This window comes from Mytilus trossulus, chromosome 12, assembly GCF_036588685.1.
Source record: "Mytilus trossulus isolate FHL-02 chromosome 12, PNRI_Mtr1.1.1.hap1, whole genome shotgun sequence".
Classification (NCBI taxonomy): domain Eukaryota; kingdom Metazoa; phylum Mollusca; class Bivalvia; order Mytilida; family Mytilidae; genus Mytilus; species Mytilus trossulus.
This window is the reverse complement of record NC_086384.1, coordinates 6417336-6444617: the sequence shown is the minus strand read 5'-3', so window position 1 is coordinate 6444617 and position 27282 is coordinate 6417336. Positions and strand designations below refer to the sequence as shown.

The following is a 27282-nucleotide window of genomic DNA, read 5'->3' as shown; positions in this document are numbered from 1 at the left end:
CCTACATTGGATTAACTAAAGCTAATAAATGAAAACTTTGTCACCTGTGTCCCCATTATAAAATTGTCGTAAACGTTAACAGCGATTTTATTTAGAAGATACATGTATTAACGCTAAAAGACATGAGACGTTCTGGCATTAAATATTGGACACGTTTTGACGAATAACATTTATCGGACACGTTTGGGGGTTTGGGGGAATTTTGTACATTTCGGACACTTTGAGGGAGAAAGGACACGTTTGGGGGAATCGGACACGTTTGGGAGTATTACATATATATATAGAAAGATGTGGTATGAATGTTTCATATTCCTTTGGCGTGTCAACTTAAGATAAAGAACTGGATCTACTTTCAGTGTACAAGTGTATAAGACATATACATTGAAAATTCCAAGTGACGTTAAATTGTTTGGTCTTTATAATGCACTGCGAAGCCTGCTTTTGAATTATAAACACAGATTATTTCAACAATCAAATATAGAGAAAGAAGATGTGGTTTGATTGCCAATGAGACTACTCTCCACAAGAGACCAAAATGCCACAGAAACTAACAACTAGTATAGGTCACCGCACGGCCTTCATCAATACACAAAGCCCATAGCGCATAATCAGCTATAAAAACTGGACATCCAGTTACTGGGAAAGTACCTATTCAAGTGTGGTCGTAGATCTGATGTAAATTTGAAAAAATAACAAAGATCTTCCTGGTTTTATGTCTAAGTCTTTGACATCTTGTAATAGAAGTTAACCATTTCACTTATCTATCCTTTAAATAAGTATTTCCCATCATTCCAAATTAAAAGACAAAATGAGGAAAGTACAGTATCATACAAGGGAGAGGTTTAGCTAGAAATAAAATCTCTTTACATCCACATTTTTCTACAAAAAAGTAATGCCTGTACGAAGTCAGTAATATGACAGTTGTCCTTCCGTTTGATTTGTTTGAGCTTTTGATTTTGCCATTTAATTTAGGACTGTCCGTTTTGAATTTTACCATGACTGTATTCGTATTTTTGTAATCCGACTTCTTTTCTCAATTTATATTTGTTTCTTCATGTAGTTTAGCTTGTAAAATATAAACATATTATGATGAAATTGACCTGTAGCCTCAGGGTCAGTCTTTTGGTTGTTTGATTGGTACTATTAAATTAGCTTTGAGCGTTCCTGATGAAGGTAAATCCAGAAAAGCGCTTCGGACGCAAGAAATAAATAACGTGTTGTTTTCAAAATTTTACATCACTGGGTCGATACCTCTGCTGGTGGACTATCAGTCCCCGAGGGTATCATCAGCTCAGTAGTCAGTATTTCGGTACTGACAGGATTTAACAAACTTTACTTAAAAAATTGTCCGTTTATAAATTTAGAAATTATTAAGAAACTAAGGTTTCAACTCCCTCAGGCAAAGTTGGCTTAAGATGAATTTGGCTATTTATTTTAGGTATTTTTTATATATAGCTCTTCAACGGTTTCGGTACTTATACATCTTTGGATTTCAAATGTTTGGCTTTGAGCGTTACTGATGAAGGTAAATCCAGAAAAGCGCTTCGGACGCAAGAAATAAATAACATGTTGTTTTCAAAATTTTAAATCAATCCAAGACGTTTATTTGAACAATCAAATGGTAGAATTATAGTGACAAAAGTTTTTTATTGTGAAATTATATAAAATTCTCCTATCGACGTCTTCCAACTGAAAAATAGAACATTTTGATTAGTTATTTGACGATAATGTGTCATATAAGGTAATACATTTGTTTTCATTTACAAACCTTTCGACGCTATTTGAATCTTTTAGCGCCACTTATTAGAAATAAATTATCAAACAAATTAAATTTACAAAGTTATGCAAATCTGAGGTGTTCCTTAAAGTGTTTTATGCTATTTAACTTAAAGTGCCCGGTGCTTATGGTGAACACATACTTGATATGCGATAAATTGGTAACCGGCTCCTAATAAATAAACATTCTTTGCATTCAATAACTATGTTTAGAAAACAAAACTCACACGATAAAGCATACTTACTTACTACCTGAGGAGCACAGCACCTACAGTCTTCATCAACTCGTCCATCACCGTCGTCATCTACAATTAGTTATCAAAGGTACCAGGATTATAATTTGGTACGCTAGACGCGCGTTTCGTCTACATAAGACTCATCAGTGACGCTCATATCAAAATATTATATAGCCAAACAAACACAAAGTTGAAGAGAGTTAAGGATCAGAAATTCCAAAAAGTTGTGCCAAATACGAATAAGATAATCTATGTCTGGGATAAGAAAATCCTTATTTTTTTGTTGAAAATTCAAAGTATTGTTAACCGGAAATTTATACAACATGAAACTAACAGCGTCGTTAAACTAGATTTATAACAGTTAAAAAAACAGTTACTTGATTCTCAGAAAAAAAAATGTTAGTTAAAACCCCTAAAAACCAGTTTGTGCGAGTATGGAATAATGTTTTAAACTTTCCTTACACACAATTCATGTCGTTAAGGTAAGAGTTTGATGATAGATAACATGTTTTTGGTATGCATTACAGGAGCATTGATGATTTGTTTTTTACGAAGAAAAATGCTTTTACTATAATAAAATCACAACGAAGTTCACGATAAAAGTGCTTTGAATTTTTATTCCTTCTTTGTTAACATATGATACTTTTCAAAATGTTTTACTAGTTCTCATTATTTAGTTCAAGGTTTTGTTTAAAGGTTCTAATTTGTAGATATACATTGTTTTTTTTTATTCAAAATGTTGGAACAGGTTTGAAGAATCCTTTTCAAATAGGATTCCATCAGATATGTTTTGGCAAAGTCTACACTAATTCCTTCAGAAAATTTGTTATTCGTTGAACATTTGAATTCGTGGTTCTCTTGTACCCACGAAATCCACAAAAATCGTTATCCAACGAATATTAATGAATTCTTCTATCAGAACCAGTTGTAAACATGGAAAAACATTGCGACTTGTCGTTTATGGATATGGAATAGCAAGCACTGATCTAGGACGGGGACTTTTCAACGGTATTTTTACACGCTTTACATGATGCTTAAGACTATCAATCAATGTTCCTTTTCTCTATAGGGTTGATCCCCCTTCTCCAAGAGACATTACATCTAATACGCACCTTTACCATCACATTCCTCTTCGTCTACTTCACCGTCACAGTCGTTGTCAATTTCATCGCCATAATCCATCGCTTTAGCTTTACAATCCTAAAATACGTGAATAAAAGTTATGTTCGTATGTATTTTCTTTAAGCCCCAGTCGCATAGTTACGTTTGAAGAGCTACGTTTTACTACGTTTTGAAAGCGTAGCGAAACGGGAGTATACGTACTGAAACGTAGTGATCGTTTGTTCAAAACAAGACCTGCCCCGTATATTTTGAAAATTCAACAACAAACATAGCAAAAATTGATACGAAGTAGAAACCTAGTAAATACGTATCAAAGCGTAGCGGAACGCAACAAATCGTGCTTACCACGTATCGAAACGTATCAATGCTTGGTGAAAACGTGGGTCGACAGACACGTACTAATACGTAGCAAAATGTGATAACAACGTTCTGATGCACGAAATAAGTAGTTTCAGAAAAGATTTTTGTAAAAGATTACAATAATGTACGAAAAAATGTAAAAGAAAGAAGCAATAACTGCTAAAGGGGTTAATTGTTGATTTTTGTCTTTACACACTTTTTGTAGATCTTACTTTGTTTAACCTGAATGTTATTTACACTTCATCAATATATATAATGATATTCAAAATTTGAGTCAAACACTTCAAAATTTCCTTAAAACTACAGACTTAGGGGAAGTAACCAAATAGTGAGTTGTTTGATTGGTAGTTTGAATTCAGATATGATATCTTAACCTTATGAACATGTATATTTCAGTTGAATGCTCCAACGACGTTCGGGATTCGAACCCATAACCTCATTGTTAGCCAGTGAAGTACTTACCACTTTAACATTTTAAATGAGGATAAACTCATAAAAAATACCAGGATAATTATGTTTATTCCTGGTATTCACCCATTGTCAATTAAAAGAAAATGGAATGAATAAGTTGCCAGCAGTTAACTGTGTAATGTAATCCTTTGCATTTTAGCATTACCACCATTGTATTTCGTTGTAGCTACATGTATTAAGGTGGTACCCAACACCTTCATAAAATTTTGACAAATATAAAGAGGAAGATGTGGTATGATTGCCAATTAGACAACTATTCACAAAAGACCAAAATGACACAAATATTAACAACTATAGGTCACCGTATTTACTTTGCACCTTTGACAAAAATTTAAAAATTAAAAAAATATATAAAAATACACTGGAGATATACACAGTTTGACAAACACATATTTTGATCTCTGAACAATTTAACGTAATCAAAACGTTATCTAATTTTACAGAGAAATCTCCCTGTAATGTAAGGTACCACCTGAATATGCTATCGGCGCACTTTAGAGTGGTTAAAATCAAACTTTAGCGTCAAATCACTCTGAAGATTAGTATGATCAATAAATGGTTCCGAGTCAAACAAAAAAAATCAAGTATTAAAGTTAGGGACGACATTAAAAATCACTGAAAGATAAAAAAAAAAAAAAAAAAAAAAAAAAACTTAATTCAAATAGTTTTTGGCTGGGGGTCAAAATTACTGCAAGGTTTGTTAATTTGACATCGATTTTATATATATATATCCTTATTTATCAATAAATTATTCCCCATAATTTAATGTCGTCCCTTAGATTATCTGCCATCGTTATAATCAATTTGTAATGTGGATCGTAGTACTGAAAAACATTATGATAAAAAAGGCAACATTAGTATACCGATGTTCAAAACTCATGAATCGATAGAAAAACAACAAATCCGGGTCACAAACCAAAACCGAAGGAAACGCATTAAGTATAAAAGAATGAGAAAACAACATTAAAATGTAACACACACAGAAGCGAACTAAGCATTTATTTAGACAAAAACCAATACTCTGTATTTCCATTAGGAAATGCAACCTGAAATAAATGCTCTTAAATAACACATGATAAAGTCTCAGTCTGGCAAATCCCGGTCCTTAGCTGTCTATCTTGGTGTAAATTAGATACGTATATTTAGGTGAAACCTTAGTGTTTATCTAATACTAACAGATGTTCTTATATTTTTTTTTTCATAATTTCATTTGTAAGTCATTCATAAATAATTGTAATTCGTTCTATCTTATCGCGGGAACTAGTATAAAGGACAGTAGCACGCACAGACCTATGTTGAGATAAATATATACAAATCAATAGATTTGGGATGAGAGCAGATTATATAGAATTTAACAATCATTCGTACACTGCCTTCAACAATGAGCAAATAACATACAGTAGTATTAAATGCCAATTTCAAACAAGTATAATATATATTTACTTACAGAATTAACTGGTTTTAGCAAAAGTCCAACAGGAAATCCATATGACTCCAATGTTGCTTTGCCGAACAGTATACCGCCAATGACCTCTGTGTCATTTATATGGTTTACAGTATGTGTACCGACAGATATCCTGACATATCCAGCGACTAGGTTACTTCCGGGTATCTTGTGATATGTTGTGTTGCTAGGTAACGGATGATTATCCAGTCTGAGGCCATTTTTCTGATTACCATTTACAACAAACATGAAATAATTTGTGTAGTTTCCTAATGAATATTCAGGAGTTGTAAAGGTATAATGGGCAGCATATTGTTCAATTGGTGGAATAGTGATCAATGAAGGATCGGCGTGATCAATGCCATTGTGCCTCTGTGTCACAGAAAACTGATACAATGCAATAGGTTTGTCTGATACAACATGAGAGTAAAAGCTTGATGTATAATGTTTTTGAATAGATTGTCCGGCTTTAGCAATAGTGATTTTTTCATTGAATGGGACGCCATTTTTCATACCTGTAACAGTTATAATAGTATTGTCTTTACTTGCCACGAATTTGAATATATCTCCTATGTTATATCTCTCAGGAATAGGAACTGTTACAAAATTTTTCCCCCAGGAATCAACCGGAAGTAACATTTCAACAAGATGGTCACGTGATTTACCAGTATGACCAACTACCGCTTTTTTGTTACCACTTAAGACCCCTACTGGCTTATCGGATATAATATGACTTCCGGTTAAATCTGCCACGGAACTGATCTCTAATGTACTATATATATTTAAAGTGAGATTTATCCATTCGTTTTGGTGATAGGTGATTCCCTTTAAAGTAACATTCAGACCAGGGGTATTTGGTAGTTGGATAGCAACATGTGTATGATGATCGGTCCCGATGACTGTAAAAAGGGTATAGTAGTATGAAGGAGAATATGAAATGGTGTAATATTCTTTGCCTAAAGCGTCAACAGGTAGGGCAAGGTAACCATCAGCGGAATGAAGTTCACGGTTAACACCATACACAACAATTTTATGGTCTGCTTGAATCAGTATTGCCTTCTTTACTAATTCAGTATGGTTCAACCGAAAACTCGTATTGAGCTGACTAAGGTGAACCTGGCCCTGTGTCACGGTAAATGATTGAAGGAGTTTTGCAGGGTGGTGAGTTTCTTTTGCCGAAATATTGACATGAACAAGTTGTTTACTGTCCGTTGTTATAAACAATTCTGGCGGTATATCTTGGTGTGTTACTTTGTTATCCATAAAAGCTACCAAAAATCTCTTTCCTCTGTTATCTAAAGCACCTGTTGCAATTCAAAAGAAAGAAACAAAATCAGGCATACAAAAATTATCTTTCATCAAGAGTATAACACAATGTTGACCACTGTACCCCTAATTTCAACATTGTTATACCTGTTTGTCTTGTTCACACACATGAAACTTGATGCGACTATCTTCAAGTAAGAGGTTAAGCTAGCTTTTAAACCAGAATCATGCAATCAACAATTTTCTATAGTTGATAAACAAGACAAATGTCTAGAATATGACATATGTTATTCTTTCGTTTATTGTGATATGCTTCAGCCTTTGATGTTGCCATTTGATTGGCGATTTTCCGTTTTGAATCTTCCTCAGAGTTTTTGTTTGCAAAGTTTTGGCAGAAATGTAGGGGTGCATGTCATACCCTCAAATGTTTTATATAAAAGGAAATACAGATAGAAAAGGGGATTTACACCCATGACACAAAATCAGTATATATGACATATAAATGGTCAACGCAGCAGCAAGTTGTCATGAGTGGAGTTGGAAATGAATACCTTATCTAAGACAAATGCCTTTATCCTTAATGTTAGCGAAATTTCATCTTTTCGTTAACTTGTTTCAGTGTTGTGTTTTGGGGATAGTGTGATTTGTGTTTCCGGCAGTTTTTCTATGAATCTGGCAATTATTTTACTGATAAGAAAAAAATTGTCAGGGCTTATTTTCCCTTTTGCTGGGGAACTTTTTTTCCAGTGTTTGTTTTATTAAGTAAACTTAATAAAAGTAGAATAACAAAAATAGGTTACTTTTGTTACTTTTGACCTTTTAAATATCATTGTCAATGACAAATACAAGTATAGCTTTTATGTGATGCTTTGAGCCTGTATTTGTTACACAATTGAATATGATTGAACTTTTCGTCCAGTGAAGAATTTTTCAAAAAAACGAAACAATAACAAAAATCTGGAACAACCCGAAATCACTTTATCGGTTTACATGTATAACTTTAAATAAGAAATATTTAGCAGATATCAACTATCCTGTACATTTTTTTCTCTTTTTTTGATATCATTGAAATGTAACGCAAACGTTTAATCATTTTTCCAGCTATTGACCTTAGCTACAGCGGACGTCAGTTTATTCCGTTACATTTAAACGGAAGCTTAGTATGTGGAGGGTGGTATGTCCCGGTAAGATGGATGCCCTGTCAATGGGGGTCGCCTGATAGCAACTACGGCGGAAGTGATTCGGTAGTTTTTATTTTAATTGCATTAATCGAATGCAGTATAACCTGAAATCTGAAGTATTATTTCCGGAAATTTCACCTAAAAAAGTAACAGTATTTCGGACTTTTTCGATAAAACAAGATGAGAGAGGATCGAGCTAAATCTACGACATAATTCTTTGAATTCGTGCTGATTGATATTTTTGTCTCAACGCATATATTCTTTAATGAATCGTGCACATCGGATGCAGCAAACGTATTACACCACTCTCTCAAATAAGTTGAGTGTTGAAATACACATACATGTATATGTAAAAAGATGTTTAACCCTGTCAGATGATGTGCATTGCACAAGTCAGGAGCCTGTGGTAATGTGGTTGTCGTTAGTTGCTGTATAATGAGTTTTAAGTTTGTAAATTGTTTTTATTAACTTTTAATTGTTTTTATATCCCATTTATGGGCATTACGTTTTATGGTCTATGCGTCCGTTTGTTCGTCCATTCGTCCCGCTTCAGGTCAAAGTTTTTGGTCAAGGTATTTTTGATCAATTTGAAGTCCAATCAACTTGTAACTTAGTACACATGTTCCTTATAATATGATCTTTATAATTTGTATGCCAAATTATAGATTTTACCCAATTTTCACGGTCCACTGAACATTGAAAATGAGAGTACGGATTGGGCATCATTATCGTTGTGTTATGGAATTGGTTTTTTTATTTGGTCATGTAAAAACTTTAGCATACGACATTGGTTTCTATCGTTGTTGAATAACATACGGTGAGCTATAGTTTTTTTAATCCATGTCCATTGGACTCTGGTAGATAATATAGTCATCGGCAATCTCCTTATTTAATATTAATTTATCTTTTTAAAATTTTTTGAAAAATTCGAAATTTTGCTAAAAGGTTTCCTATAATGAACAAAATGTATTCTAATATCTAGTCCTCCTCTTTGGCTAAAATTCAATCATAATAGATCGACATATATACATTTAGGAGTGTTGGTTTTATTTCCGTCTTGTACAAGTGCATAGTATACATTTAACAACTTTACCTCGCGCAATATGCACTATACATATCCATGCACATATATTTAGGTAGGAGAAAATCATTTTAACACTGGTACTCCTAACACCCACTCTGATAAGAAATTCTTATCAAATCCATAGCCTATTCAAATGTATGCCATTAAGTTCAAAGAAGTTCACGACATACATTCTTGGGTACAACAGATATGGTGGGAGTTCGTTCTGGCTAGGAAATAAATACACATGTTTTTCACAAATTGTAAAACCGTTGTACAGAAGGTTTATATTATGAAATATTTCGTGTATAATATCTATATATAATAAGCAGAGGAGATTGCAAAATAATATATCTGAGCAAGACTTATAGAAGTTAATAAAGATGTTGACTATGATATTAAATTGGACTGAATTGGTCCTTTTAAAATACAGTTCACGTGTCCTTAAAGTCGGTAATAGACATTATAGGCTTATGAAAAATAAGCATACACCATTTGAGCGAAACAATAAAAAAATAGAATTTCCAAGGCGTTTCTCTACCGTTTGAAAAACAATTAACATAAGTTTCTTCAAGATTTCCAGGAATAGGCAAAATACAAGAGGGACACATTTACTTTCTTATATTAATAAACTGAGTATGTTTTAATGTTTAAAGGACTGTACGCAATATACCCTTTCCTACACATTCAAGATTGATTATACGCGTTGAAAAATAGTTCCAGTCTATTCATCACTAGGTTACCTATATCAACTTTTTAATTTATATGCCTCAATGTTTATCTTTGCAAACGATTCGTACGCTATAAAACCAGGTAAGATTGTGCATTTAATCCATAAGAAATGTCTGTACCAAATAAGGTATTTGACAGCTGTTATCAATTCGATTGATGTGCTTGAGCTTTTTATTTGGCCATTTGATTACGATCTTTCCGTTTATATTTTCCATGGAGTTCTGTTTTTTTACTTTAAAAGATATGCAGTGTGATAGAATAGTCTCTTTCTTTATATACTAAAAGCATTCAAAACGCTGCTAATATCTTATATTTTAGGTTTGTCTCATCCATGTTCTTTACTCGGTACGGATTTATCTGAATAACGATTAACTAGATCATCAACCTTACGAACATAACGAATTCAATTTTACCTGAATATGAAATAAACATTAACATTTGCATAATTAACATTAACATTTGAATAATCAATATTAACATTTGCATAATTAACATTAACATTTGCATAAATAACATTAACATTTGTATAATTAACATTAACATAATTAACATTAACATAATTAACATTAACATAATAAACATTAACATTTGCATAGGCCATGGTGAAATTTCTTTCTGATATTTTGTCTTTATATTGACATATGAATTTAAAAATACCTTTTTGAATCTGTATTCATCAACACATTGTTATATACCGAACCGATAAATCGAGAGAAATATGACATCAGCATTTACGAGGATTGACTAATTGAACGTCTAATCACATGTCACACATAAACGGATAATCGAATCAGAATATTAAGATAAGTTTGTCTAAATCGGTCGACCGAAACAAAAAAGTGGATCCCATTTAGTATTGTAACAAATATTACCTTTATCAAAATGCAGAGAGATCGGCAAACTCTTTACAGACATATTCTATCTAACATCTCGGACGAGACTATGTATTTATACATCTAAGACCGTAATGACTGTAATCAATTTTGATATCATAGTGAAATCTCATTAGTTTATAAAATAAGGATGAAATCAACAGAAAAATATGTTCAAAGTTAAAACATTGAATTTTGGTTAATAAGAAAATAAAAAAAATTAAAAAAAACAGATGGAAAAAAAACCCCAAAAAAACCAGATTGCATAAATTTCCAGAAATGTTTTCTAATGAGGTTCAATTTCAGATTTCGTTTTATCTATACTTAAATTATAAGATATCAAAGTTTCATGTCACCATAAGGATTTTATCTAATTCTAAAACACACAAAACACCAACGAAAGCAGGAAGATATCTGAAAACTAATGTCCAGTCAACCTAGCATTCATTTGACCATATTAACCTTAAGTAAGTCCAACAGAAGATTTTGTAAGTTTTAATCATTTGCATTTTAACCCAAATAAACACAGGAAAAAGTCCCACTAATTCCTATGGAGATTTGCATTGCAATGGGAGATAACTCTGTTAAAATGGATAAAAAATTATAACTTTACCGCTTTTTTGCAGAAGAATATATTGATTCTAGATATTTTAGACGTCTTTAGTGTATGAAAAACAATTCTAAAGGTGTTTTCATATCTTTATTAAACTACAATCTAAAATTCATTTGTTGACCAATTTTTAAACTTTTCAACTAGTGAAGGTAAAAAATCTCAAATTATAAAAAAAAATAATAATTCAGCATATATTGTTATTTTTGTGGTTAAAAGTTTCTTTTAACAACGTAGATGCTGAAAAAATATAATTTACAGATATAAACAATACCAAATTTTCACATTATATTTTTTCAAAATAGTCACAAAGCCATAAATTTGCAATTTCTTTAGTGAAAAATATGCCAAAAAAAAAATAATACCCAATTCAACTCCATTTTGTACATTTCATGAGCAGATGCTGATTTACCGTCCGATTACACTTTTGCCGTGTGTTTCAAAGGTCTTTGAGCATGTTATAAAAAACCGTTTGCTTATCATATTGGAAAACATAAACTTCCCTAACTGTCAACAACAAGGATTTCAGAAGAACCTCGGTTGCCTAACAGCTTCCTTTAATCTACATGAGACCATTTTTCATAATCTTGAATTTTGTAGTAAGATTTTTGTAGCTTTTCTTGATAGTAGGAAGGCATTTGACACAGTCTGGAGACTTGGTCTTATGTACAAATTGTTTCAACTAGGTGTTAACAATAAATTATGGGTAATAGTAAATGACTTTCATACAAATACAAAGAGTGCTATAGTTGTTAACCAGCACCAGTCAAATTTTTTCCCAGTGTTAGAAGGTGTAAGACAAGGCAGTGTGCTGTCTGGTTTACTGTATTTAATTTTTATTAATGATTTAATATGTGAAATTGAGAAATGCAATCAAAACACAGGTATATACAGTATCAATTGTGTTGCACCTGCTCTTGCCGATGACATATCATGTATTGCCACGACCCCACTTTCTCTCCAACGCATGCTTGATGTGTGTTTCGAGTACTCTAGAAACTGGCGGTTCTGTTTTAACGCAAGCAAATCAAGTATTATACAATTCTCCATAAATACGAGAGAAAACAATGTTAACTTCCACTGATGTATTGGAAATAAGAATATTCCTTTATCTAACAACTATACACATTTAGGTATTGAACTTAATTCTCGATTCAAAACAAAGAACAGAACTATAAATGCTTGTAGAAAAGGTAAAAACGCATTCTTCGCGTTGAAAGGAGTAATGTCAAGAGCAACTAATCCGTCTGTATTAGTTAAATTGTACAAAACTGTTGTCTTACCAAGCGTTCTTTATGGCTGTGAAACATGGTGTAACCTCAAATCCTTTGATATAACGACGCTTAATTGTTTTCAGCACTTCATTGTCAAACACATTTTAGCTTTAAAAACTTCTACCAGATCTGATATGTGCGAGAGCATTATTGGAATTCATCCGATTATGAGTTTTATCCACAAAAGAAAACTGTTCTTTTTTCAAAAACTGTGTACGTTAGATAACAATTATCTTTCAAAAAGAATATTTTTGGTTCGTCTATTTTCATTCCTCATAGACCCTCACCGCCGTCACTATGGATACATCCCGGATATCATTGACATTCTAAGAACATATGGACTTATTCAGTATCTTACTGAATATATTGATACTGGTAGTTTCCCATCAAAAAGTCAATGGAAATCGATTGTTCACAAAACAGTTAACGAACAACAGTCAGTCAACTGGTTAAACCGTATTGCGTTAGATGACAATTTTGTGCGTTTTAGAAATATCCATAAAACAGTTTCTATGACAAACTTCTGGAAAAAAGCACAATCGTTTGCAGAAATACGAAATTCATATTTTATTACAAAACTGTTAGCTGATATACCAAATTCATCAGGAGATAAGTGCATCGAATGCGAAAATGACTTTAGTGATGTATATGTACATGCATGCTGTTCCTGCATTTGCACTTTAGAGCTGCGCGAATTGTGGTGGGATATTATCATCGAGAATTTTCCGCTACAACTTTATTCTGAGCTAAGTGAATATGACGATGAGGATATATATCAAATTTTACTCGGAAGAATTCCATTAAATTTAAGTGTTGAATATTCTGAGTTTGAGAGACTATGTCACGCCCATGTGGTTCAGTGCTTAGCATTATATGGCCGGTGTGTCAGGCTATGCAATACATGATATGTCATCAATCGAGATTATAGAAGGCCTTAATTCTGAGTGACCAAAGTGTATATATTTGTCTGTATATGAGAAAAACTGTTGTGTACCTATTTCGTTTTTTTTTTGTTGTTGTCTGATATTTAGTTAATTGTATTTATTCATTATATCTCAATTATGAGGAAATAAAGACATGAATGAATGAATGAATGAACTCCATTTTGTACATTTCATGAGCAGAAGATGATATAATATCATGAATATAGTCAAATACGAACTTATAATTCCATCAAAGTATCATGATTTACATCAATTTTAAGAAAATCAACCAAAATCTGACAAAAAAAGACACATTTTTGCGGAGTTATCTTCCCTTTCCAATAAGAATTTCCATAGGAAATTGAAAATGGCAATTTTTTGTTTTTCTCAAGTTAGATTTTATGTGTATATTTGGAGCTTAATGCTATAGATTAGAACTAAAACATTTTCTGTTGCAATTAGTTTGAGGTTAAACCTAAGTTTGACTGGACTAGCAGTATGAATACATAATTGCAAATTAGTAGTAAATGAATTGTTAAGACGGACAAATAATGCAAACCAACTCTTAAGTTCCTAGAGCTAAAATATCTATCGGAAATAAATTGAATCATTCTGAAGATAAATAAAGATATTCCTCATTGCATTATACGGAAATATGTTAGATAGCAAAATAGACATATAGATGAATAGTTGTTCCTTTGACACTCACTCCACATCTTCTTATATCTGTATACGTGTATTAATTATTAGAAGTTGTTTTTAAATTATTGTTCTTTTGTTAATTTGCAATTATACCACATCGATTGGTTTTTTTGATTCCATAGCAGCACATTGACTGTTTGAATATCGAATCTATAGACAACAACTATCAAAAATATCAGGATTAGTGTTCCTGGCACCAGAATTGCATTTTGTAATCGCTGACACATGAGACGAAGAAGTAGATGGTCAACACATATACGAAGTCAAGGATAATTGAACAGCATCAACAAAGACGTATAGGGACATCAAAGACAACAAGTGCGGTTACTTTTTGTCCACCGATATAATGAAGTGAGTTTGGACCCCTGGTCTTTCTTCTTTTGCAAATACTTGGATATTATAAATCACTGATTGTAAAACTTATTATGACAGGTGATGTCACCTTTATGCTGGTAGTGATCGGTGGTTGGATTCAAACATGTTGAACTTATCATTTTTTGCATAAATGCCCGAGTGAGATAATGCTCAAATAAGTCTACAGCGGTGTGCCAAAATCAAAGGCACCTACTTATCATTGGTAAATACGTTATTGTTGGTATTGCTAAACTCCCTATGATGTATATCTTTTTAAGTGATGAAAGAAAATAATTGACATATTGTATCGGTGTAAATGCCTGGTAGTGATGTGCATGTGATTTATATCACTTGCACTATATGCCAGAAAGGTTCTTTCTTTGCTCTGCACAATTTTTCTACAATTGGATTAAATGGTTGTTTCCAGGATACTATATGTTTTCCCTTCGACATATGTTGATTTCACAGTTTAATGAACAATGACATTTGGATGGTCTCAAATACAATTTGTCGGTCTAGGATATTTACGTCGAATATACACCATGTCCATGATCATTATGGTATTCACTTTATACAATATACTAGAAAACAGTTGCTAGATTGAGTTTGGCAGTTTCTTGATTGACGCTACCAAAATAGTTCAATACATGCTGCTGATTTAAACAAATATAAGGTCAACGTTGTGTGTATGAACTACCTTTATTGTAAAGTTATATAAAATTCCTCTTTCGACGTCTTCCAACTGAAATAAAGAACATTTTGAAAGTTATGCAAACAAACATTGTCCTTGTTTCATATGAGGTAATTACATTTGTTCTATTGACAATGCGGTTCAAAGATTTTTGCATTTCTGAGCTCCACTGACGATGAAGAAGTTATCAAACAAATTCTTTATACATTTGCAAAAGATGTAATTATAAGCTTTTCCATTCACTATTTCGATGTACTTAACTTTTCGATTATTATTGAAGAAAGACGTATGAGCAAATTGCTTTTATTTCAACTACCGGTAAACATGGCTGTGTATTTATTCCTCCTGCATAGTCAAACTGTCGCCTTAATGCTGGATGTTCGCTCGTTTTGTTTCAGAATATTTGCTAGATATTCAATATCCCCTGATTTATAGTGCCATTCCTGCAAGTTTAACCTGCTAACCCAAACTTTTCTCTTCATAACGTTATAACATATAGTTTAAAAGACATACTTGCAATTCTTAAAAAAATCCTTGTTATTTATTCAATGTTTTTGAACGGAAAACGCTTGTTATTTTGAAACAGAGTTGCGAACATTCAGAAGCAAGGGTTTTACTGAGGCTGAACAGTTGTACTAATAGTTGTGTCGATTAAAATTCGTCATTGGCGAAAGAATTTGGCGTAAGAAATATATATAACGATTTATTTTTAGCCATCTTGTTTATTTACCTTTTTCGGGTTTCTTTGACTTTACCGATCAGTCAATACTCAGGGAATTCACCTTGAACTTGTTAAGATTTTGACAGAAAATCAATAATCAGCTGATTGCATTCATAGCTATCGACATCAAAGGACTAATTAATAAAGGTGTTGATTGTATGATATGACAAAATGATATGGTTAAATGGCTGCTGTCCCATGTCACAAAAGGGATTTATTAACCACTGTCCGACGTACGTGTTTGACGCAAAAGTTTTACGCTTCCTTTCCTTCTTTTAATGATAGTCCAGATAAGAAAATTGTTGTTATGGCGAAAAATGTTCAAAAGCAAGAAAGGTCTCTGATTTAAAACTTTATCATTTAACTTTCATATAGATCATTGATTTGAGTGGGTACGCCAAAGTCGTTTCAGTGACACACGAGTTTCAAGCATATAGTTTTACTTATTTACGATGGTCTAGAAAAGAAAACAATCTATTCAAAAGGTTAGCATGAGAGTAACCCTTCAATGTAATGACTACACATTTCACGAGGAATCAATTCCAAGTGATAAGATGCTTCGTTTTGTTGTAAAAATCACTTCTTATTTACGGGGGGGGGGGGGGGGAGGGGCTGGAAAAAATGAAAATTTGAAGAGAAATATATTTGTGTTACTTGGCGGACAAATAATAAAGTGGCGAAAAATATATTGTTTTGGCGAAAGAGGTGGCGAAAAAAAGAATTGACCTAGGGAAAACCTGGTTATACCATTATGTAATGCAATGATATTGTATTTAAACACGTGCCCTATTTAAGTTTATCTTTAATGTATAAATATAATATTCTGACAATAATGTTGGAATGAAAGGTAAACAAAAAAACAACTAAATAACACTGTTACCAACTGATGGAGCATCATGCAAAAACTAACAAGTTAATCGGTAACATGTAGTTGACTAGCTAATACATTGTTCATTATTTGTGTATGAATTTATGCCTCACAGTTCAAGTATTACAAACCTTACATCTTGAAGCATACATACCTACCACCTGCGGAGCACAGCACCTACAGTCTTCATCAACTCGTCCATCACCGTCGTTATCTACAAAGATGCATAAGACTATCAGCTTCAATCAGTTAACTAATTTACATAGCTTGACTTACATCTAGAAATTAACAATGATGGTTGGTTGAATACAAAACTTTACGACAAAAGAGTTGATTTCAGGTTCCTATTGTAACTTTTCCATTTCTATGAAGGAACATTCCAGCAGCTCCTGCCTGCGGAGTATATATCTCCCAATTGATGCGATATTCCCGGGCCTGTATTTCCTATATCCTGATTACCTTGAAAGATGATTGCTGCTTACAAAGAAGTTATTAAACCAAGAGTTTCATATGGTGAAGTTGAAATTATCCCTTCGTAAATTTTACGGACGCCATCGGTTGACAGTTATTGAATAACCGTTTCACATATGATATCGGATATGTTCCTTATTTCGTCACTTCAATAACCTTCTCCTTTCACAAATGTAACCTACCGAATAAGACTATTTACCGGATTTGTAATAAGCAACACGACGGGTGCAACATCTGTAGCAGGATCTGCTTACCCTTCCGGAGCAGATGAGATCACCCCAGTTTTTGGTGTTGCTTAGTCTTTAGTTTGCTATATTGTGTCTTCTGTATTATTATTTGTCTGTTTGTCTTTTTATTTTAAGCCAATGCGTTGTCAGTTTATTTTCAATCTATGAGTTTGACTGTCCCTCTGGTATCTTTTGTGCCTCTTTTACAAATTAATTAAGTAAATAACGGTAACTCGATTCTTATAAAACAGAATCATTTCGGCCTTCACTGTCGTCAGCTATAACGATGCATTATATTTAGACTATCAACTTTAATCATTTAATTAATTTACAAAATAATCAAATAAATGACGGTAACTCGATTCTGAAAAAAAAAATAATCCAGCAAACTCCCCACCAAGCAAAAAACTAAATAAAAGTAAATGGGTTTACATGTTTTATCTTTCCTTTGGTTAATCCATCCCATGTATTGATTTTTTTGTAATTTAGAAGGATCATGGACATAATAATGTTTTAATCTTTCTTGCACTCAATCCAAAGCGTTCGTTCTTGTTTAATGAAACATTAATGTGATTCATGTACCCCACATATATCTTATTAGGCACTTAGCACACTATATATCTGGTATTATGTCTTTTTTTTTTAAATATTTCCATATAATGAATATGACACAGTTTGGCTTATATTTCTGAACAGTCACACAGTCTTTTGTATTATTATTATGTGTAATTTCAATACCTACTTCAATATGATACTTTTCAATAGTAAGCTTGTAAATATGCGTTAACCATAGTTAAATTAAAGATTTTGTTCAATAGTTTTCACGTGTTTTTCAAAATCTTGTCATAGGGCTTAAGAATCATTCTAGCTATCACACAAAATGAAATGATATCTATCATTAGGTCACGTAAAACGTTATGATTTATATTTGGTTATAAAAAATTAAATTATTTGGACCTTAAACTAACTAGTTGTGAATATGGCGAATATTTTACGATTTGCGATGACCGGTATTTGAATTCCAAGTATTGCTTGAGGAAAGCAACTTTGAAATAAAAAAAAGACTTTTAATGGTAGATTTTAGCGCTGCGTGTGATGCTTAAGATATGTTCCTTACGTCGTAACTACAATCCCCTTCCTTTTTATGAATATGACCTACCGAATTAGACTATTTACCGAATTTGTTATCACATAAGCAACACGACGGGTGCCACATGTGTAGAAGGATCTGCTTATCCTTCCGGAGCACCTGAAATCACCCCTAGTTTTTGGTAGGGTTCGTGTTGTTTATTCTTTAGTTTTCTATGTTGTGTCATGTGTACTATAGTTTGTCGGTATGTCTTTTTCATTTTTAGCCATGGCATTGTCAGTTTGTTTTAGATTTATGAGTTTGACTGTCCCTTTGGTATCTTTCGTCCCTCTTTTAAGAGTGATATTTGATTTGTTTTTCTTTATAGTATTTTTCTTCTGTGCCATGAGAGAAAAATCTATTACGCACCTTTGCCATCACATTCCTCTTCGTCTACTTCACCGTCACAGTCGTTGTCAATTTCATCGCCATAATCCATCGCTTTAGCTTTACAATCCTAAAATACGTGAATAAAAATATTCAGCAAGTCTCTCATGTTTACAGTAGTAATTTTTTATATATTTTGTTCATCACCTTTCTGAATCGCTTCAGCCTGACGACCCTACAATGCGTTTCAAAATACAGCTGATATTGAATGTTAGGTACAGTTGGGATCAATTAGTAATTCAATTTTTTGGAACTATAGGACCTATCTGTCTATTGTCTGTGGGCACTATTTTATATTTTCAGGACAAAGATTGCAAATCAGTGTGTGTTGTCTGCATGTTATTCATTAATGTCTTAGTTGACATTAAATGGGGTCACAAACGGCGATTGACATTATTTTTGTTCAAATGTTCATCTCTATCAATAGTTTTCGTTTACAAGTACTTTCTCCGATAATTGTAACATTTCTCTCCGTTAATTATCACCTTTTATTCTTAGAGGTTCTTCTGATATTTATAATTGTTTATCTACGGTAAAAACCCAGACGTGCAAAAAGTATTCGGTCACAATGGCGGCGTGTTTACGTTTCAAAACGAAAGTTGCAAAGTCCGTGCTTGTGCTGTAAAAAAATCAAACAATGAAATATAACAAAAAAAAACCTAACCTCTAATACTTTGTTAAGTGTCCTTTTAGCTAGATTACATTTAATATCCATTTCGGAATCGACTTTTATAAGTACTGAATATATTCAGGTGTAATATACTCACGGTGGATTTCTTGGGACAAATCAATTTTAGATATGAAGTACGTGTATGAAGTTTCCTATTTATATATAACCAAACATTTTCCTATTATATTCAAGTCTGGGGACTGTGCAAGCCAGCTCATACCGTTTATTCCGTTTCGAGCTACAAAATCTTGCGTGGACCGTGCATGATGGACAGGGGCGTTGTCATTCTGAAAAAATAATTTCCTCCCGAAAAATTCCGAGCTATCACTCACCACAAATATTCATCAAGTACTTTTTGATATTTAACAGCAATAATTTTGCCTTCTACAGGAGTAGATTAACCGACGTCATTTGAGCAAGTACAACCCCAAATCATGACTTGATATTTTGTTCGTGGTATCTGCGGTTTAACCAGGTCCAGTATCCACTCCTCTTCTCTTTACGCCATACATAAACACGTCCATCATGTCCAATCATAATTTCATCCATCACCGTCCATCTCCTTTTTATCTGCATTGACTTCCCAGATCTTTCTTATTTATACACCTGTTTATGTAAATGGTGCTGAATGGTACGTTTATACACAGGAACACAATATTCTTCATTAAACTTGTTTGTTATGTCAAACAGAGAACTCCCCCGACTTGTCTTTACAATGCGTTTTAGCTTGCGGTAGTCGCGTGGTTTTACAAACAATGGTCGGCCACTTCTTGGTTTATTCTCCACAGAACTTGTGTCTAAAAATTTCCGAACATTGTCAATAATTGTTGACTTTGGAATTTTAAGTATATCAGCGATATTTTTAAGAGAAAACCTCTTCTGGAACATTCGCACAATCATGTTTTTGACATCCGTTGACAGTTTCTACGTATCTTGTTATTTTACTTGTTTTAACAAACTACAATGGAAGACGACAACAAACGTCACATGACAAAGCCCATGTGATGCACAACGCCTAAAGATTAGTTCAGTAATACTCAGTGACGTACATGTCGTGGGGCAAGCCATTTGAAAGTCAGTCACCTGTAAGAACGTAAACACGACGCCATTGTGACCGAATACTTTTTGCACGTCTCTGTATGTCAATCATTTAAAAAAAAGTTAAATCACAAAAATACTGAACTCAGAGGAAATTCAATGCAAGTTTATAATCAGGAGGCTAAATCAAAACCTTAAAACCATCAAACGGATGGATAACAACTATTCATATTCCTGACTTGGTACAGTGATTTTCTAATGAAGCGAATGGTGGATTTAACCTGGCTTATAGCTAACTAAACCTTTCACTTGTATGACAGTCGATTAATATTCCATAATATTGAGACAATAACGTCCACAATGTTTTGTAAAACTCGTAGGGAAGGAAATAGTTCAGTTTATCTTAAAATTTTATAATTTGTCTATTTGTTTTAAAAAATTATTCAAATTTTATTTTCGAAAAACTAACCCAAAAAAATAAACAACATACTAATCCATCCATCCATGAATCACACAAATAAATTTTCAGGAATCAATCTGCTTTTTTAGTTGAATCAGCTCATTTTGGAAAATATATATTTCAATATATTTATCTTGAATGTTTAATATTTCTATTTAGAGGATATAAAATCGTCATAACTAGTTTGAATTTTATCCACCAGGTTTTGTATTGTCCTTATATTGTAAAACCAAATAAAGCGAAACTGTATTTACTAATGTTCTTGTCTAACTTGTCAGACTCTCATTAGGTCAGGCAATAAAAAAAATGTAGTTCGTTCAATGTTATCGCGGGAACCACTGTTAACAACAATCACACGCACTGACCTATATTAAAATAACAGGACCATACAAATAAAAAAAAATGTGTGAATTTCATAGAAACAATTCTCCACCAAAGACCAACAAGCATGGAGGCTAAAAAGTATACGTCACTATATGGCCTTAAACAATAGCAATAAGCAAACCAAAAACCAATACCGTTGCATTTTTTGTGTTTTTTTTTTGGATTTTTTTAAGCAATGATATACACTTACAGAATTAACTGGTGTCAGCAAAAGTCCAACAGGAAATCCATATGACTCTAATTTTGCCTTGCCGAACAGTATTCCGCCAATGACCGCTGTGTCATTTATATGGTTCACAGTATGTGTACCGATAGATATTCCGACATATCCAGCGACTAGGGTAGTTCCGGGTATCTTGTGGTATGTTGTGTTGCTAGGTAACGGATGATTATCCAGTCTGAGACCATTTTTCTGATTACCATTTACAACAAACATGAAATAATTTGTGTAGTTTCCTAATGAATATTCAGGAGTTGTAAAGGTATAATGGGCAGCATATTGTTCAATTGGTGGAATAGTGATCAATGAAGGATCAGCGTGATCAACGCCACCTTTCTGCGTCAGCGAAAACTGATACAAGGCAATAGGTTTGTCCGAGACAACATGAGAGTACAAGCCTGAGCTATAATGTTTTTGAACAGATTGTCCGGCTTTAGCAATAGTGAATTTGTCATTGAATGGAACGCCATGGTCCATACCAGTTACAGTGATTATAGTATTGTCCTCACTTGCTACAAACTTAAATATATCGCCTACGTTATGTCTCTCAGGAATAGGGACTGTTGCAAAATTTTTCCCCCAGGAATCTACCGGAAGTAACATTTCAACAAGATGGTCACGTGACCCCCCGGTGTTTCCTACTACTGCTTTTTTGTTTCCACTTAAAACTCCAACTGGCTTATCGGATATAATATGACTTCCGGTTAAATCTGCCACTGAACTGATCTCTAATGTACTATATATATTTAAAGTGAGATTAATCCATTCATTTTGGTGATAGGTGATTCCCTTTAAAGTAACATTCAGACCAGGGGTATTTGGTAGTTGTATAGCAACATTTGTATGATGATCGGTCCCGATGACTGTAAAAAGGGTATAGTAGTACGAAGGAGCATATGAAATGGTGTAATATTCTTTGCCTAAAGCATCAACAGGCAAGGCCAGATAACCATCATCGGAATGTAGTTCTCGGTTAACACCATACACAACGATTTCATGGTCTGATTTTATCAGTATTGCTTTCTTTGCTAATTGGGTATGATTCAATCGATAACTTGTATGGAGCTGAGTTAGGTGAACCTGACCCTGCTTCACGGTAAATGATTCGTGAAGTCGTGAAGAATGATGAAATCCTGGCGAAGAAATATTGACATGTACAAGTTGTTTACTATCCGTTGTTATAAACAATTCTGGCGGTATATCGTGGTTGGTAATTTTATTATCCATAAAGGCTACCAAAAATTTCGTTCCTCTATTATCTAATGCACCTGTCGAAATTGAAAGGGTAATCAATAACCAAGTAATTAATTAACAGACCAACTATATGAATATAAACATGATCAATGAAATAGATTTTAATATAAGCGAAGCGGTGAATGTCATAAGTTGAGTAGGAACATGTGTCCCATCTCCGTTTATATATGTATTCCGATTTTAGTAAAATGTGTTTGTTCCTCCATCTTCTTTAAGTGTGTTTGATTACTCTCTATTTTTGTTATTTGCATGTTTCAAAGTTTGATGTTACGTCATTTTCGGTGAGCTACAATGTAGTATAAATTATTGTTGAGAACCAGCTAAAACCCGAATTCGGGTTTGGCATTTTTTCGTGCGTTGAATTTTCATTGCTAACAATAGTCTAGTATACTACTGTCCCAGGTTAGATGGAAGGTTAGCACCTTCACACGCGGTTGACACTGTCATATTCTGTATGTGCCTTTCACAAGTCTGGAGTCTGTTATTCAGTGGTTGTCGTTTGTTGTTGTGTAATATTTTTGTTTTTCATTCATTCTATGTACAAAAATTAGGCCGTTATTTTCTCGTTTGAATTGTTGTCATTTCTGGTCCTATAATAACTGAATATGAGGTATGAACTCGCTCATTGTTGTAGGCATTGCAGTGACTTCTTTTATTTGTTAATATCTGTCGAGAGTTGTCTCATTTAACATCAGTCTACGTCTTATTTTATATGATTTAGCGACAACAGCCGAGCTATGGAACAGGTACATACAAAATGTGGCGGTGTTAAACAGATTTGTGTGCGCATACCTTATGAATACCGATATTTGAACAGTTGTTTATCCTTCTTTTATCTGGGTATCACTTCTAATGGAAAATGAACATAACGAATAACGGTAAACACTTTTGGCCCGGTTGTTGTCTCTTTGACATATTCCCTATTTCCATTCGCAATTTTATCCTTTCAAAATGAAGATTCTTTTTTTTCTTTAAAGATTAGAAAATCAAACGTGAATGTGATATATAAATGCGCCGGTTATATGTCTAATATTCAATAACAGACGCTATGTTATGACGTTAATAGTAATGATATAAACGGAAGTAGTTAGAGGGCGGAAGCACAGGACAGAAGGTTCACATGTCAGAAGACTCACCTGTATTGCACATCAAGCGAAATTAAAAACAAACCGCATTTTGAATGCAACTTATTACTTGAAATAACATTAACGGTACCTGCACCAGATGCGCATTTCGACAATACATGTCTCTTCAGTGATGCTCGTGGTCAAAATATTTGAAATCCAAAACTTATATAAAAGATGAAGAGCTATAATTCAAAACATGCAAAAGGTCCAAAAAGTATAGCCAAATCCGTTAAAGGAATCAGAGCTATGCATGAGGGAGATACATTCCTTAGTTTATAATAATTTCTAACATTTTGTTACAGCAAATTTTAATAACACAAAACAAAAAATCCGTATTTTCATTCCACTACTAAAATACTTGCTAATGGGCTGGTGATACCATCGGGGACTAACAGTCTACCAGCAGAGGCACTCAGTGGTAGTAATAAAATTAACGGTACCAATTTTCCTGCACCAGATGCGCATTTGGACAATACATGTCTCTTCAGTGATGCTCGTGGCCAAAAATAAATTCATATTGATCTCGCAATGTTTATTCAAGTCATCAACACCAAGAATAAACCAATTCTAAAGGAATAGTCGTTAATACATTTTTTAAGTTGTTTGGATGACACAATTCTGGTATTAAATAAAAAAAACTAGCTTAATTTAGCACATATTTACACTAAACCTATTGAGTGTGTAGTTATTAATGTTTGTCTATAAGAGCAAGATTTTTTATATGACTCGTGGCAATCTGATGCATTTCAAACTGGTTTGATAAGTTATAACAATTTAAAATCACATAGACTTTTTCCTGACAAAACAATTAACGAACAATTTATATGACAGACATTACTTAATGACAACTACAGTATACAGGTTCATGACCTGAGACATGCACATATAGCATGTGGTAAGGTTAAACTTGTTTATGAGTGTTTAACTATTATCCCCTAATTTATAATATTGGTGTATCAGCCGTAACAGAACCTTTTGTAGCTGACTATATAGAATGGATTTTGCTCATTGATTATAGTGTATTTTGTTTTAAATCCATGCCATTTGGACTTTGTTATATAGATGTTTTATTAGCAACCATACCAATCTTCTTATTTGATATATACTGACCTACTTTAGAAACGCAAAACTAGATTATTTTTTTTGGTTATTTTTGAATGAATGAAACACCGTCAAAAGCAATAACTGCCTGTTACACACGCCAAAATGATCGTTAGAAAGGTCAACCAATTATGTTCGACATGTTTTGGGTTCTGTTTTACACCTTAAGATTTTGCATTTGTTCAACCCATTAAGTGAGTTTTGGAAATTATGCGGTTGGAACTTACGGGCTTTAAGGTTTTCTTTGGCAGTTCAGTTGATTGGAAGCATTCATGGCATGAATCTGTGCGCAATGGATTTCTGCAATTTGATAAGCAGTTGACGTTGCGGTCATAAACATGTCTGGTAAATGAAGTTGCGTAATCAAATTCTAGTGACATTGCAAGGTCACTACACGTTGATCTGGTTATTGATGGTCTGCATTAAATCCTGTCTACTTGTATCGTTGTTGGAAGGACTGTAAGACGAGTTTTCGAAGTCATACAGTATACTGTAAATTCAGAAATTATTGCGTGCATTTATTATTGCGATTTTGTCATTTTACACTTGAATGCGATTTTAATTTTTACGATTTTGAGAAAAGTCATGCTTAATTCAGTTAAAATATTATAAAATGCGAGTTTTAATTATTGCGTTTACAACTCAGTCGCATTATTCGCAATAATAAAAACCTCGCAATAATTTCTGAATTTACAGTAGTTGCAGCACGTTTATGTTTTTCTGTCTGCAGTATTCTTATGGGCAGATTCACTTTTTTATTTCTCACTCTTGGCAATATCGAGATGCAACATTTTAACTGATTTAAGTGTGTTCAAGGATTGAAAGAACTGTTTTACAAAGCAAAAAAATAACGAAACAATCTTTAATGGGTCCCAAATTGCGCTTTAAGAAATTCGTGCGACATAAAAAAAATCGGTATGTTTAATAACCATAGAAAAGCTAGATGTTGATTTTTTGTAAAGAGAAAAAAGTATGGTAAGCATGAAAAGTAGTTGTAAGAGAATCAAACAAGATTTGCGTGTTTTAAGCCGTTCAGTATATATTTAGTAATTTAATCTTATAAAAAAAAGAGTAAAATTTGGTTAAAAAAAACTTTTAAGAATAAAGTCATAAGTTCTCGTCCTTGATGTTAAATATGTTTTGCTACAACTGAATCATACACAATTGACATATGGGAGAGTTGGTTTTATTTCCGTCCTTTGTATGTGCAAATTATAATAGATTAAATAATTTACCTCGCGCAATATGGACTATACATATCCATGCACATATATTTAGGTAGGAGAGAATCATTTTGGCAATGCTACTCCTAAACACCCACTCTGAACACTAATAAAGTATTTATCAAGTCCTTGGCCTATATATAGATATATGGAATTTAGTTCACGACTTACATTATTGTATATAAATGTAATATATGAGATAAGAGCTGGTTCTGGTACTCCCACACAAGGAAATAAATACACATTGAAAAATATGTACATAATAAAGAGAAGGAATTAAGTAATATAACCTACTGTTCTAGTATGTACTATATGTCATTTTATGTAGGTGTTCTGGTTGATATGTCATCAACCAACTTTCGAGAGCGTATTTTATGATTGCTTTACAGACATTCGTGTAATGTATGGAAGTCACACTATTAAGCATTCTTCTAGTTCCCAGGGTTCTTTACACGCCTCGATTGAGAAATTCTCTCAGAACGCAGAAAGGTTCGTCTGAGTAAATAATCAGTATAATGCATAATATTATGCATATAATTTGAAAATATAATAAACACAGTAGATAGTTTGCATATTTATATACCTTGCAGGACTATGTGACTTTAATACTGTAGTTTTTTTTTAATTTTAAAATACAAACATCCATTATTTATAATTTCAGAGAGAAAAGAGGGTAATATATGGATATATTTCATACAGGGAATGTTATTTGAAATAAAACGTGTTTTAAATGAAAACGACTCCCTTGTTATATATATATATGGCATTGACGTTTGACGTTTTAATTGCTTAATAATTAACAAATTAACCTTGATATCTTACAATAATCATGTACTGTAACATAATCATTTGATTTCATTATTTCTCTATTTGTATTGAAAGATAAATGCGTTACCTTGTCTGAAGACGAGACTATAAGAACCTT

At 33.0% G+C, this 27282-nt stretch overlaps 2 protein-coding genes across 2 annotated transcripts; both read right to left on the bottom strand.

The window, feature by feature from the left end:
* Positions 1 to 1638: 1638 nt before the first annotated feature.
* Positions 1639 to 9046, bottom strand: LOC134693035 (IgGFc-binding protein-like). The gene is made up of 5 exons (XM_063553730.1): positions 8950 to 9046; positions 5413 to 6713; positions 3125 to 3212; positions 2022 to 2081; positions 1639 to 1689 (listed from the first exon to the last, which is right to left on the bottom strand). Exons 1-5 carry the CDS (start codon positions 9005 to 9007, stop codon positions 1673 to 1675), a joined length of 1524 nt encoding a protein of 507 aa, XP_063409800.1. The 5' UTR covers positions 9008 to 9046; the 3' UTR covers positions 1639 to 1672.
* Positions 9047 to 15066: 6020 nt separating this feature from the next.
* LOC134693034 (IgGFc-binding protein-like) lies at positions 15067 to 26504 on the bottom strand. Its single transcript, XM_063553729.1, has 5 exons — positions 26370 to 26504; positions 21623 to 22920; positions 18863 to 18950; positions 16821 to 16880; positions 15067 to 15128 (listed from the first exon to the last, which is right to left on the bottom strand). The coding sequence occupies exons 1-5, from the start codon at positions 26425 to 26427 to the stop codon at positions 15097 to 15099; spliced, it is 1536 nt and encodes a 511-aa protein (XP_063409799.1). The 5' UTR covers positions 26428 to 26504; the 3' UTR covers positions 15067 to 15096.
* Between the last annotated feature and the right edge of the window lie 778 nt (positions 26505 to 27282).

What these genes read in the sequence shown, in the direction of transcription:
- LOC134693034 (XM_063553729.1), bottom strand. Translation starts at nt 26,427, where the DNA reads ATGATTCTCTCCTACCTAAATATATGTGCATGGATATGTATAGTCCAT. An exon ending in TATAGTCCATATTGCGCGAG is followed by an intron (nt 22,921 to 26,369) that starts GTAAATTATTTA and finishes CAATTTCGACAG; the next exon opens with GTGCATTAGATAATAGAGGA. An exon ending in CTGTGCTCCGCAGGTGGTAG is followed by an intron (nt 15,129 to 16,820) that starts GTATGTATGCTT and finishes TCTTTATTTCAG; the next exon opens with TTGGAAGACGTCGAAAGAGG.
- LOC134693035 (XM_063553730.1), bottom strand. Translation starts at nt 9,007, where the DNA reads ATGATTTTCTCCTACCTAAATATATGTGCATGGATATGTATAGTGCAT. An exon ending in TGCTAAAACCAGTTAATTCT is followed by an intron (nt 3,213 to 5,412) that starts GTAAGTAAATAT and finishes CACGTATTTTAG; the next exon opens with GATTGTAAAGCTAAAGCGAT. An exon ending in AGAGGAATGTGATGGTAAAG is followed by an intron (nt 2,082 to 3,124) that starts GTGCGTATTAGA and finishes AACTAATTGTAG; the next exon opens with ATGACGACGGTGATGGACGA.